Raw genomic sequence first — 14147 nt, 5'->3', positions numbered from 1 at the left:
ACATGAGAAATACTTCTCTTGGTGGCTTAGATTCCCTTTCCTCATTTTGTAGTTTAAAACAGAGTCCAGACCATTGAGAAATAACCATTGCAAACAGAGGCCTCAATTTTTCTGATCACCAGACATTATACTTTTGGAAAGAATCTTGTTTATATGTGTTTTACCAGTGGTTTCAGTGTTCAGAAAAATCAGCCATGTTTTCATTACAGGATGTAACTGTAGTAGCATCTCCAGGGCCCACATGACTGAGTACCAGTGCCAGCTCTGACAGCTCTGACACTTAGCAACTGTGTGACCTTGGGCAAGTTACTTTCTTCACCTCTCTGGGCTTCAGTTACCTCAGCTGCAAAATAGGAACCGGGTGACAATAATAGTACCTTCCTTGAAGGGTTTTTGTGAGGAGTGATGAAGTAACGCAGGTAAGGCACCGCAAGCAGTGCCCGGGACGTAGTAAAAGCAATGTAAAGTGCTGCCTATTTTTATTGGCATTGTTTTGGTAATTCATGTGTAAAATGTTAGGAGAAATTTAATTTGTCAAATTCCTAAATGTTATGCTTGGGTGACTGTTAGAGAGATATTGATTGTTTAAAGTAATAGCAGTTATTCAGTAGACTCAGAGGGTTAATAAACTGGACAGGAAACTGAGTTTGGGTAGCAGCGAGGGTTTCTCCCCATCAGTAAAGATCCCTGAACATTGAAGAAATGAATAAATAGCCTCTCCTCCCCCCAACTCCTGTGAACTTGTCTGTAGTGACACCACCGGTCCTCCAGGGGGCTCAGGCTGTTCAGTGGGACTCCCTCCCTCTCTGGAGCACTCCAGCCCTACACAGAGGCACAGGCCACCCTGGACTTCCTCCCTCAGTCCTCCCTGCTCCCCCCCCCCTCACTCCTTCCCCACAGCCCTAAAGAAGCTCAAGTCCATCCATTTAAATAACCCGACAAGCTTCTCCTGACCCTGGAGCGGTGGTCCTGTTCCTCTCCTCCCCTTCCGCAGAGCACCTCTCCTCTTCCTCTCTCATTCCCTCCTCTGCCCAAGACAGCCCAGCTTCTCCTCTGTCTCCCCTTTCCACTAATAACCTATTTGTTGCCAAATCTAATAAACACTGCCCAGCTCCCCAGCTGGGTTTCTCTGTAGTGTTTGACACGTGCAGCCTCTCCCATCTCGGAAATATCTGCTCCCCACCTCCCACCCCCACTATTTGATGGTTTCTTCTCTATCTTCTTGGCTGGCTCATCTTCCTCCTATCACCGCCCCCGATGTTGACGCTCCCCCATGTTCATCTTTCCTCAGCTATCTTCTCCCTCCCCTCTGCACGTTCTTGTGTCTTGGCCCTCATCCACGGTGCCCTATCTTAGCCAGTGACACCCCAGTCCACCCATTGCTCAAGACAGAAACCTGGAAGTGACTGCAAAACTTCCATCTTATCTGGTCAGTCACCAAGGAGCCATCCATTGCCTTTCCGATAACTGATGACCTTGCTAAAGCCCAAATTGGAGCCATTTGCTCCTTGGTCATGTTCAAATGCTGCTGTTCAAATCTATAACTCTGCCTAACCTGGAGCTTCCTTCTTCCTCTCCATTCTCTCCACTTACATACTAAACTACAGACAGATCCTATATGATTAGCACAGGGCATGGCACACAGTAGGTGCTCAATAAATGTTTGTTAACTGTGCATGCTCAGAGGTAAAGGTAAAAATATAGGAAAATAGATACTATGTAGTTCTCAGTGGCCAAACTGGTACAATTTGAACAACAAAATAAAGTAGTATTGGATGATAGTCCAAAGTAGAAAACAAATATCCATGAGTCCACATTGATATATTAGTGATTGAATAAATTAATAAATGAAGGTGAAGGGACAAATCTCCCATGCAGAAGAATTCTCAATAATGTATATCGATACTCCATCCTCAAGGAGGGGGAGCAAAACTTCTCCCTCTTTAAGTGTGGGCTGCACTTAGTGACTCCCTTCAAAAAAGGACAAGTTCCAGTGGAGTTGACATCATCAGCCATCACTTATGTTGACAGAAGCACACATGATACAATGGGATGGAAATGGACTCTGAAAATTGACTTCCTCCCCCAAACTCAGAACCTGAGTCTAATCATGAGAGAAGCGTCAGACAGACAGCGCAGGGATGGTCGGTTCTATGTGTCAACATGGCTGGTCTTCAGGACCCAGTTACTCACTCAAACACTAATCCAGGTGTCGCTGTGAAGGTATTTTGTACCTGTGATTGATATCTACAGTCTGTTGACTTGAAGTCAAGGGTATTTGAATGGTCCTTGTCCAATCAGTGGAAAGGCCTGAAGAGCAAAACTAAGGGTTCCCTGAGGAAGAAGAAATTCTACCTGCGAACCACAGTGTCAGCGCCTGCCCTGCAGATTTCAGACTTGTCTAACTGGCCCCCACAATTGGGTAAGCCAGTTCCTGGACAGTAAAGCAGTAAACCAATCAATCAGTCTCTCTATATACGTAAACACTTATCTATAAACCTATCTAGAAATATACAAATATCTATATATTTACTTATAAGTATCTATATGTATATATGTACGTCTACAAGTATACACGGAGAGAGACGCTTATACAACTATAACTATATGTCTACCTATTTGTCCTACTGGTTCTTATGAATAAAAAACAACATAATGGAAATCATAAAGTGTTTTGAATTGAATGAAAAAATATTTTGGGGATTTGGCTAAAGCTATAATAATAGAAAAATTTATAGCCTTAAATGTATATATTGGAAAACAAGTTTATAATGAACAATCTAAGTTACCCATTTCTATTATTTAGTAGAACAAAATGAGTCTCTTAAAAGTACAAAGAAGAAAATTAATAATAAAAATACATAAAATACAAACTAACACATCAATAAAGGCAATCAGTAAAGAAAAGATAGTCCTTTAAGAAGATTAATAAAATTTAATCATCTCTAACATGATTTGTCATGAAAAGAAAAGATCGCATACTGCAAATGTCGGAAATGAAAAGGTTAACTTCACTACTAAATTTCAGGACATTTACAAAATAAGAGGATATTATGGATAAATTTATTTTATGTGAAATAATTAAAAATTTTCAATAAAAAAGACAAAGTCCTAGAAAATTATGACGGAACAATCCAACCTAAGAAAAAATAAGAGATTTTCTCTTACCATGATGGAGTTTGCTATGTGATGTAAAGTGAAAAACGAGATAAAATATATGAAACAATTGTCTTAGACACTGACGGAGAGGCAGTGCAGGGCTGTGATCTCTAGGACAAGGGGAACAAACAAAGTGAGCCCTATGATGGTCTCAGCCCCTCCTGGAGGCCCTTTCTAGACCACAGTGCCAGGAAGGTATCCTGAAGCAGTGGGTTTGCTGGGTTGAGATGAGAGAGGAGGGGGGAGGCTGGAACACCTGAAATCTGCGAAGTGGAATGCTAAAGAAAAGGGGGCTTTGTAGAGAGAGCTGCAGAAATATGCACCAGAGTGTCCTTGAGAAGCGTCATTAAACACTAAGCCACTCCCATGAGGGTGAAACGCCACACGTCTATCTGAGAGAGTCAGCTGTGCGATAAGGCACAGAATTCCCAGAGCTGACAGAAGGCTAGGATGTAGCCCAGGTCTGACCACCCGGACTGGAGAATCCTTGTTAAACCCAGGACATTCAAGAGCGACTCCAGAAAAGTAACTATTTAGTAGTTAATGAGGACTATTTTAGCTTTGGCAAATTTAAACCTTCCCTAACACCTCAAAAATAAACTTCAAATGAATTAAGTTGATCATGAATAGGTTAGCAAATTGCTTGTTAGAGGGAGGCCTCCGAGGGAGGCAGCACCAGACTGCAGTTTAGGAAGCTTTCCAGAGAATGTACCAGCTTCTTCTTGCTCTGGGCCAGGTATGCTTCAGTGCGGAACACCTGAGGGCAGGAGAGAAGGTCAGGGCCACTCGGGTCTGTTCCACAAAAGGATCCAGGAGTCCCTAGCCAGGGCCTCTGGGAACCAAAACCCTCTCACCAGCTCCTTCCTTCTAGGAACTGCATTACCAGCCCCCCACCGGTCTACCCTCCCCTAGGAAGAGGCTTTGGGGAGGCAGACGGGGCCCTGAGTGGGGAAGCAGAAAGAACTGAAACAAACCAGGGGGCTTGTAGCAGGTCAGATGGGACTAGAGCAGACCAGGCCGGACTAGACCAGGCCAGGTCAGGCAGGGCTGGGCCAGACTACAGGGGCCTGGACTACCCTGGCCACACAGCATAGCAGCAGCTAGAGCAGACTGAACGCGCCAAACTAGCAAAGTTAAAGTGACCCAGGCCAGAGACAGGGCCCAGCGTCCGGGCTCCCCAGCCCTCACCCGCCCCTGCTCACCCTCTCCGACATGAGGGTGGCAGCGGCCCGACCCAGCTGGGTGTAGTCCATGTTGGGGGCCTCAGGTCCCAGCAACACGAAGAGGAAGCGCACGGGCACTGCCGGCTGGCCCAGCTTCTCCTGCTTTGGCTCCAGCTGCATAGGGTCCTTGAGCCTCACGAAGCCCAGCACAGGCCGCTCCAGGAAGTCTACGCGGCCTGTTGGGGGCAGACGAGGTGCGGTGGTCAGGCCAGGCTGAGGGGGGCGCTGCTGCTGGGGTCTGGGTTTAGGGAGAAGCAGGCAGGGCCAGGGTGTGAGGTAGAAGCAGGGGAGGAGCAGGGGTGAGGGATGGAGGCACTGGCCACTTACCCACTAGCACCAGGGTGGTCTCTGAATTCTGCAGAATCTTTTCCAGAATTCCAGGTGGCGGGTACCCTTCTGTGATCCCCTCTCCCTGTTGGAAGGAGGGTGGTAAGGGGAGTCCTCCAGCCACTCTGGACCTGAGCGGCCTGAGTATCCTGCTCCCTCCCCTTCCCACTCTCATTTCTTTTTTTTTTTAATTGAAATATAGTCAATTTACAATTTGTCAGTTTCTGTTACACAGCATAATGTTTCAGTCATACACATATGTACATATATTCCTTTCATATTCCTTTTCATTATAGGTTACTACAAGATACTGACTATAGTTCCCTGTGCTGTACAGCAGAAACCTGTTGTTTATCTATTCTATATATAGTAGTTAGTACCTGCAAATCTTATCCTTCCCCACCTTCTTTCTCCCTGGGTAGCCATAAGTTTGTTTTCTATGTCTATGAGTCTGATTCTGTTTTGTAAATAATTTCATTTGTGTCCTTTTCTTTCTTTCTTTCTTCCTTGCTTGCTTGCTTTTTTAGATTGCACATATAAGTGATATCCTATGGTATTTTTCTTTCTCTTTCTAGCTTATTTCACTTAGAATGATGATCTCCAGGTCCACCCATATTGCTGCAAATGGCATTATTTTATTCTTTTTTATGGGTCAGTACCCACTGTCATTTCTAACCACGTTCAATTTGAGGGCTTTCCCATTCTCCCCACACACCCCTGGTACAGCCTCACCTGTTCACAGAAGAGCTGTGCCTCTAGCGAGGGACGTTGCGGGAGCAGAGGCTGCGAAGGGTCTCCAGAGCTAGTCAGGATCGCGGGTTTCACGCCCCCCAGGGCCTCGATGTCTCTGGCGTGGCTGCAGGACACACAGCGGGCATGGGCTGAGCAGGCTGTTGAGGCCGGGCTCTCAGCAAAGTGGACATGGTGGTGGGAGGGATCAAACGGACTTCCCAGTGACCAGACTAGAGAGGCACGGGGTCAGAAGGAGGATCAGCCTCCTCTGAAGGATGTAGTGGATGAGAGCAGGTGGCCTCAGTCTGGAGTAACTAGTGGAGCCAGGAGAAAGGATGAAGAGAAGGGCCTGGAGTGTCTGCCCTCCTGGGGACCAGTGTCCCCCAAATCAGAGCCTGGAGACATGGCCACCGCTCAAGAGGTGTCAGAGGCAGGATCCATCATGGGAGAAAAGTGGGTCCCAGGCTGGTGGGGGAGGGGCCATCTGGACCTCAGGGAGAGCTTGGGGCAGGTGGGTGGGGAGCTGGGCCCTGTGGGTGTGAAGTCCAGGCCCTGGCAGGCAGGGGCACCTGTGTTTGAGGAGCAAGGTCCGCAGCAGCTTTTCTCGGTCCTGACGACGGATCTGCCCGTCAATGATAAACCTGTCCAGCAGCTGGTTGACCACCCCAGCCAGGGATTTCTCTGGCAGGTCCAGGAGGACAGTACCTGCAAGCAGTGGAAGGTGAGCTGGACGACTGGGCCTGGCCCTCCTCCTCCCCCCAGGCTTCACACATGGAGGTTGCACGCAGAGGGGCCCAGTGGGGCTCACTCACCCTTGGCGAAGGCTTTCTGCAGCTCAAAGAGGCTCCAGAAGGTGAGGTAAGACACGTGTGGGTGGCCCCAGGTTCCATCCTTCCCCCGGTTCTCCTCCATCTGCAGCCAGCGCGCTTCCTCCATCCACTGCAGCTCCTGGTTCTTTTCATCCATCACCAGTTCCCGCAGCTCCACATACACCTGCAGCCCCACAGGCCAGAATTAGTCCATCAGGCCCAGGGCAGGGCTGTGGGGAGACTGGGAGCCCACGGCAGTGGACCCTCAGTAGACTCTGAGAGATGTCTGTCAGAGGCCCAGGGTCCTGGAGCACTTGGGACAGACCCTGAGCTTCGAAGGGACTGTCAGGAGCTGCAGCCTGGGGGTGTGGAGTGAGGTGTGACATGCGGGAGATGCTTGAAGGTCTTGTCAGTATGGCCCCAACCTCTGGCTGTTCCCCAACTTCCTGACCAGGCCCTTCACCCCATTTTAGAAGCATTTGAAGAAACTCTGGACCAAAAGAGAGGCTAGAGTGGGCACAAAAGGGAAAGGAGAGGCAAGCCTTTGGGGTGACGGGTCAGTCTCTTCCCTCCAAGACTATTGCCTGGGCTCACATGCCCTTGGTCTCCTTGGGAACAGGGGACCAGTCCCATGGGCCTAGCTGAGGGCAGACCCAGTATCTACCCAGCTAGGCAGTCTGTTCCTCAGTGGGGACAGGGGGGGTCTGTGTGGCCTGGGCCCAGGAGAGCTTGTATTTAATTCTGTGCTCCCCAGGGAGCATCTCACAGCCCAGCCAGGGCCAGAGACCTCCAGCAGCCAGTTTCTCTCTGTCCATGGAGGTCCGCCATCAGTGGAAGGGGGGCCCAGGGCTCGCCCCTCAATGGGAGCTGTCCTCCTCTACCTACTTCCCAGGATGCCCGCTCCTTCTCTGCCTGTTTGAGGGGTCTCCCTGGTCCTGAAGCTGTCGGAACCCTCTGCTTCTCCCTTCCTCTGGTAGAATGCTGGGTCCCAAGGGCAGCACAGGAAAGGGAATCGGGGGAGCCTGGGGTGCTCACCTCATGAGTGTCTCCATTCCTTGCACTGTGGTAGTCTGTGGATGATCGCCTGGTGGGCAGAGCTGAAAACCCCGAGGCTGGTTAGTGCTGTGCCCAGACGATGTCCCTCCCTAAGACCCTCCTGCACCACCCACCAGGAGCCTGGGAGACTTAAGGGAATGACGCCTCTCTCCTGCCCACCACTCTGGCTGGGACCCTGGCGCCCCACCCCACCCCTGCCGGTCAGTGCGCTGTGTCTCCTGCCTGTTCTTGGCCCAGCCTGGCTCCGTGGAGGGCCCCTGGGGCTCATCCTCAGGAGTGACGAGGGGCGTCATCTCCAGGGTGACTGGGGAGTCCTGAATGGTAATTCTCAGGATTTTCCCAGGATCTCCTCCCTCTCCTGCTACCTTCTGGGACCAGATTCCCTTGCTTCTTCCCACCTGCCTCAACAGTCCACCCAGCCCAGTAGCGCTCACTGCCCCCAAGCTGAGCTCCGGGTACCAGGGTGGGATCTGGCCTTTTATGGCCCCCACTCCCCCAGCCCTCATTTCCCAGAGGGGCCTCTTATCTCCAATCCCACTTGCCAGCACTTAAGTCCTGTTGACAGTAAACAGGTGCCCTCCTGGGGTGCCATTTGAGACCTTGGGCAGGCCCAGGAAGGTTTCCTGATGCCTCTCTGCCCTGAGGGTCCCCATGGGCCCCCATTTCTCAGGACTCCAAACAGATCGAAGTTCCCAGAACAGCCCCAGTGCCTGGCCTAGAAACTGGCATTGGATGGGGGTGGGTGGCATGTGGACTCATGCCCTTGTCCCAGACAGGCCTGGCTGCCCTCTTGCAAATAAATCTAAGGGGCACAGAGAAGGGTGACTGATCGCCCCCCCGCCCCCGCCCTAGTCACCTCTTGTGATCATTTCAAACAAAACTGTTTATCCTTCAATCAGCCAGGATTGTGGGAGAACTGGCCCTGAGGCTGGGTGGGTGGGGAGTGCGGAGAAGGGGAGGACAAGTTCCCCGCTAGTATCTGTTGGGGGTTCAGGAGCTTATCCCTGGAGAGAGGGAGGTGGGGCTCACCTGGCTTCTTCACCTGAAGGATGGGAACACGTCGGTCTTCATAGTCCTTCAGCCCTAGAACCTCCTCCAGATCGGATTCCTGTGTGATGTGGCCATCATGGCTGGGGTGTCAGGGGCTTCCCAAGCCCTCATGGAGGTAGGGGTTCAGGGTTGGGTTCCCAGAGCCCCCAGGTAGGAGCCCTGCAGATGCCACCGAAGACTCACCCGCAAATCCCCCATGGCACTGTCCTGATTGCTCAGTTGTCTGCAGTGGTCTGAGCCCCCAGCATAACCCGCACTGCGGGTCCCTGCGGGGGAAGAGCACAGGCTGGGTGATGCACAGGGCACCCTGGGGTGTCCTGGTCCTCCCCCAGAGGGGGCTGCATTTGAGTAGGGGGATCCCAGATGCTGGGAGACAATAGGGTCATAGGAAGGCAGCATGGGTGGGGTTGGGCGAAGGAGCTGGATTTGTATGTAGGTGTGAGGGCAGGTGTGCAGGGGCCGGGAGAGATGGGGCAATGCAAGTAAGAGGACACTTGGCTATTCAGCCCATCTTGAACTCCATCTCTTGCTTTCTCACCACCTATTCCACTAGCCTCCTTCCAATCCCTTTCCTGCCCCAGGGCCTTTGCATGTGCAGTTGTCCACATCCTGGATGCCCCTCCCCACACTTTAGCCCTTCCACATCTCAGCTCATATGTCATCTTTTCCTGACCACCCTCGCAGTCACTGACCCAATGTGTCATTTTCTGATTTCTTGATTCATTTGTGTACATACGGTTTGACGATGCCTCTAGAAGAGAAGCCACAGGAGCAGTAAGAGCCTGCACATCTCAGTCCTCACTGGACCCCCCACCGCTAGTAGAATGGTTGCCACATAGTAGGTGCTCAATAGATATGTGTTGAAAGATGGTATGAATGGCCCCCCCATGCAGGCTTGGGGCTCTGGGCCTGGGAGCCAGGATGACTAGGACCCAGCCAGGAGACCTTGGCGCCCTGGGCCTCTGTTTTCTCAGCTGTGCCTCTACAGGAAGTTACGCCCACCCCAGGAACGTGAGGACCCGCCCAAGGGGAGCACAGACTGGTGTGGAGGGACTTTCTTCTCCCCCTCACCCAAGGCAGCACAGGGCATTGTAGCGACAGGGATTTGGGTCAGGCTGACCAACGTGCCCACTGCGAGCCTGGCGTGGTGCTGAGCCTGGGAGGCTGAGATGAACAAGACACTGTTCCTTCTCTCCAGAAGCTCGCAGCCCTGACTGGGGACACGAGCCGGGACCACGTGACAGGCTCAGAGGTTCACGAGGTCACACGTGCCCCAGACAAACACAGCAGTGAGCAGACTGCGCTGGGTGCCCAGGATGTGTCTGGCAGGAGGAAGAGCAGGACTCGGGGGTGGGGTTGGGGACGGAGTGTCTCTGGAGGACAAGATGCTGGGATTTGAAGGGCTGAGAGGTGGGGGAGGGTAGCTGGGATGTGAGAAATGACGGGCAAAGGTGCAGAAAAGACAGGGCTGGGCGTTGTGGGAGAAAAAGGGCAGGGAGTTTGTATGGAAGGAACTGCACAGAGAACTTTCTTTCTGAGGACTGGATGGCCCTGCAGTCTTTAGAGACAGAGAGAGGGGCATGAGCGAGCCCCACCAAACTGAGAAGGGCAGGAGTCCCTGCCTTAGGGTGGTTGTAAGGCAAGTGGTGGCCATGGGGGGTCCCCAGAGCCTGAGGATGGGGTGTACCTGAGGATGGGGACTTGCCCTGTGAGGACTTGGGTCATGCACCGTTTTTCTCCCGGTCTTCTGTCCCTCTCCCGGTCTTCTGTCCCTTCCTCCAGGTTCTTCTGCCTCCCTTTCTCCCATCTTTATTCCCCTTTCTCCTTCTCTGGGCCTCAGATCCCTAGCCGCCTTCCCAGTTTGGAGCCTGAGGTGGGAAACACGGCTCCCCATGGACTGGCACTGTAGTCTTAGTTTCCCATCTGAGAGGGGAGAGGGGCAGAGGGGCCCTCCAGAGCCAGAGAGCCAGAGAGCCAGAGATCCAGGCTGCCTCTCCGCCACTGAGTGGCCAAACGGCCGTGGGCAGCTGCCAGCCTCTCTCTAGGGCCTGGTCACCCTGTCTGTACAACGGGAGTTCTTCCCACTGGGGTTCCTAGACATCAGTGAGAGAGAAGAGGGGAGATCGGAGGTGCCTGGAGCTCCACTGGGGCCATAGAGGGTGCACGCATGACCCAGATTGCTGCCCCCACCAGGCCCATCCTCCCCTCAGCTTCAGGCCGTGCTCTGCTGGCACTGATAAGAGGCTGGACCCTGATGGCTGCCCTGCTTCTGGAAGCGCACCAAACACCTGGCTAGTCCGCCAAGCAGGGCCAGGCAGATAAGGGGGAGCAGGGCATCTGGAGCCCAGGAGGTGGAGCACAGCTGGAAGAGGCTGGGGGAGGGGTGACCAGATGATGGGGAGGGCTCCCTGGTGGCATAGCATCACCTTTGTGTAATCGCCCCCACACTGCTGGGAGCTGCACTGTCTTATCTCATAATCCCCAAACCACTCCGTGCAGTGAGTAATGTCATTAGCCTCGCTTACAGAGGAGACAGCTGAGGTTCAGAGAGTTTTACCTGCTTTGCTTCCCTAGCTGGTAGGTCTCAGAGGCAGGATTAAACCCTGATCTATCTGAATCCAGCCACACCTCTAACCATTGCACTGAGTTACCTCCAGGAAGAGAAAATCGCTAGGGGCTGGTTTAGTGTTCATGTCTAAGTGCATGAACTCTGCAGCCAGACTGCCTGGGCTCAAGTCCCAGCCCTGCCACTTCCTGTGTGACCTCGAGTAAGTGACTCAACCTCTCTGTGCCTCAGTTTTCTCATCTGTAAAGTGGAGTAATCATAATGACACCTTCCTCATAGACCTGCTGTTGTATTAGGTAAGGTCACATACATGAAGCACTTAGAAGAGTGGCCGGCGCATAAGGAAGTCTATGTACGTGTTTGCCAGCATTATTACCGCTACTGGGGATCAAGGTCACACTTATATCTTCATCCCCTCTGATTTTCCTTCAGTTCCCTTGGAATTAGCATAAGTGCTTTGAGATCCATGGGTGGTGGGAGACTCCCCTTTTTCCTCCAAACACGCCCTAGGACAGGGACAGTGCCAGGTTTCCCTGGTAGCCTCCCTGGAAGTGTCTCAAATGAGAAGCAGCGTCAGCTGAAAACTTCCCTCCAAGAGGAACATAGGGTGGCGTGGCTACTCCATACATGGAGGAAAGAGAGGGCTGGGTGGAGGGTGAAGACCTGAGCCTGTGGAATCCGAGGGTCTGGTAAGTAGGCGCCTGACAGGGACCCGCACTTGGAGAGGATCAGATTTAGCCCACATGTACACACACTCACACAGCAGCCACACACACCTTGCTGCCTCGTGCCAGCCTCCTTTCCCTAAGACCTGCCGCCCCACTCTCCCCAGCTGCAGGTGCTGCTGGGCCTGTGCCCTTAGGGATAACAACATCCATTGTAACAATCTCACCCCACCCACCCGCACCCCTCCTCAATGTCTGGCCCCCATGCCCACTTGGGCACAGATTCAGGTTGGGCACCTGCTGAAACTCTCCAGACAGGCACCTGAGGACCACCCCAGCCCCTCCCTGCCCTGCTTACCTGCTCACAAGCCTTGGAGTCCTCGGCAAACTCCTGCAGCCACCGGTGGCCTCTGTGACCAGCTGAGCGCACACCCGCTCTAACAGCACTAGGTCCTTGCTCCCACGCCCTGGGGGCAGCTCCCAAACCCCTGACTCATGCCCCCGCCTCCTAATCTGCCTGCCCCATGGGCCCTGGGAGCCCCTTCCCACCACCCCGCCCTGCTCCTGCTGGGTGCCCTATAAACAGTTATCTCTCACCCACATCTGGATAACTGTTAATCTGGCTCACCGCACCCAACCCCAGCTGGCCAGCCCCTAAGGCCCTCCTGGCCCCTACAATTCTCCTGGTTCTTTCTTCGGGACCTGACATTGATGTCTGGGCTTTTGGAGCTCCCAGCCTCCCGGCAAGTGTGCTCCAGCCCTGGATGCCTCTGTCCTGCTTCTGCCCATCCTCACTCTGGCCAGCCCCCTCTGCTCAGGCCCTAGATGCACAGGCATCTTCTCCTCCCTCCTGTCCTGGTGTCCTCCATGAGGACTCGCTCCCTCTTCCTCTGTAGCCTTGCCCACAGGGACCAGCTCAGCGCTCCCGGGCCCAGGCAGCCCCCTCTCCTTCTTGCCCCAGAGACTAGGGCGCCCTGAACCACCCTCTCCGCAAGACCCCAGCTGGCTCCATAGAACTGGCTCCTGAGCGCTGAGACACTGCCACTCAGTCAACCTGAAACAATCCCAGGTCAACCAAAACAACATCCCCACACGGAGCTACAAGCTCACAAAGCCCCAATGTCTGGGCACACTGGCTCCTCTGTTGGCAGCCAGGCCCAGGCCCCCGGGCCAGAGCAGCCAGCATTCTCGGCCTCGCTGTGCCCCTCCCCGCACCCCCAGCAGGGCAGTCTCTGTTGTTGGTGGGGTGCTGGGGCCGGTCACCTATTCCTGGGCTCTGGTTGCTAAAAGGACATGGACTGAAAGATGAGTGCAGATTGGTAAGAATAAAGAGAGGTTTGGAAGCAGTCAGAAGGGGCTTTTGTGAACACTGCTCCAGGCATGGAGGGAGGAAAGCATCCTAACCCAGCTCCGACACTGCCTGGCTGTGGGATGCAGGGCAAGTGGCTGCCCCTCTCTGGGCTTCTGTGACCTCATGCATAAAGGCAGAGTACCGGTTCTGTGGCTGCCAGCTTGGGGATTCCCTGCTTCAGACTCAAACATTAGAGGGGAGGTCTTGTCAAGAAGGAAAATTAGAAGGACCTTGAGCTCACCTCCTCTCATGAACTGAAGAAAACTCCAGACTGCTTGTCAGCCATCAATAAAAAACACTGGAACCTACCAACTGGAGACATAAAGAGGGAACCATAGAGGATGGTAGGTGTTTTGCACTTAGGATATAATCAGGTCCCATAACCCCGGCGTGTGCAACCCACAAGCTGGAGAATAGTAATTTTGCGGAGATTCTTCCCCAGGAGTGAGGGTTCTGAGACCCCATGTTGAGCACCCCAGCCCAGGGGTCCTGCATTGAGAGGAGGAGCTCCTAGAGCATTTGGCTTTGAGGGCCAGGGGGGCTTTATTGTAGGAGCTGAGGTAAACAGATTTCACTCTTAAGGAGTCCACACAAAATCTCATGGATACCGGGATTAAGGACAGAAGCGGTGATTTCATAGGAGCCTGGGCCAGACATGCCTGCTGGTCTTGGAGTGTCTCCTGGGAAGGTGGAGGCCAGCTGTGCCTCGCCCTGGGGACAAAAAAGCTTGTGGTGGACATATTGGGGAGCGTTCATCTGCATAAACTCTCCTGGAGGCTGATATCTTGCTTGGATCATTAGCCCCAAGACCCAACAGCCTGTAGGCTTAAATGCTGGGATGCCTCAGGCCAAAGAACTAACTGGGTGGGAACACAGCCCCACCTATCAACAGACAGGCTACCTAAAGACTTCCTGAGCCCACAGCTGCTTCTAGGCACACGCTAAACAGGGCCCTGCTCACCCAAGGGCCAGGCACCAGTGGGCAGGCACCAGCCCCTCCCACCAGAAACCCTTCAAAAGCCTCTAGACCAGCCTCACTCACCAGGGGGCAGACTCCAGAAGCAAGAAAACTATGACCCCACAGCCTGCAGAACCAAATCCACAAATGCAGGCCAGACCCCTACCCAGAGACCAGCCAGCTCCTGGCCCCTAGGTGAGGAGCAGAGAGTGTACTGCTGGGACACATAGGACGTTCCTTACAGAGGACCA

At 53.2% G+C, this 14147-nt stretch overlaps 1 protein-coding gene across 2 annotated transcripts; it reads right to left on the bottom strand.

The window, feature by feature from the left end:
• Positions 1 to 2911: 2911 nt before the first annotated feature.
• LOC105072551 (band 3 anion transport protein) lies at positions 2912 to 12134 on the bottom strand. Of its 2 annotated transcripts, XM_045520014.2 has the most exons (10): positions 11946 to 12134; positions 8540 to 8622; positions 8336 to 8414; positions 7286 to 7347; positions 6254 to 6434; positions 6011 to 6146; positions 5442 to 5565; positions 4710 to 4794; positions 4362 to 4558; positions 2912 to 3916 (listed from the first exon to the last, which is right to left on the bottom strand). In XM_045520014.2, exons 2-10 carry the CDS (start codon positions 8552 to 8554, stop codon positions 3806 to 3808), a joined length of 990 nt encoding a protein of 329 aa, XP_045375970.2. In that variant the 5' UTR covers positions 8555 to 8622; positions 11946 to 12134; the 3' UTR covers positions 2912 to 3805. The 2 variants fall into 2 exon arrangements, with proteins under 2 accessions (XP_045375970.2, XP_010957834.2); XM_010959532.3 differs by lacking the exons at positions 8336 to 8414; positions 8540 to 8622; positions 11946 to 12134 and adding an exon at positions 7705 to 7797.
• Positions 12135 to 14147: the final 2013 nt, after the last annotated feature.

The sequence above is a fragment of the Camelus bactrianus genome, chromosome 16 (assembly GCF_048773025.1).
Source record: "Camelus bactrianus isolate YW-2024 breed Bactrian camel chromosome 16, ASM4877302v1, whole genome shotgun sequence".
NCBI classification, from domain to species: domain Eukaryota; kingdom Metazoa; phylum Chordata; class Mammalia; order Artiodactyla; family Camelidae; genus Camelus; species Camelus bactrianus.
The sequence above is the reverse complement of the archived record's forward strand: the minus strand, read 5'-3'. Positions and strand labels throughout refer to the sequence as shown.

Coding starts and splice junctions, on each gene's coding strand:
- LOC105072551 (XM_045520014.2), bottom strand. Junction 7,348..8,335: donor CCTTCAGGTGAAGAAGCCAG/GTGAGCCCCACC, acceptor CGGGGTTTTCAG/CTCTGCCCACCAGGCGATCA. Junction 3,917..4,361: donor CCACCCTCATGTCGGAGAGG/GTGAGCAGGGGC, acceptor TCCTGCCCTCAG/GTGTTCCGCACTGAAGCATA.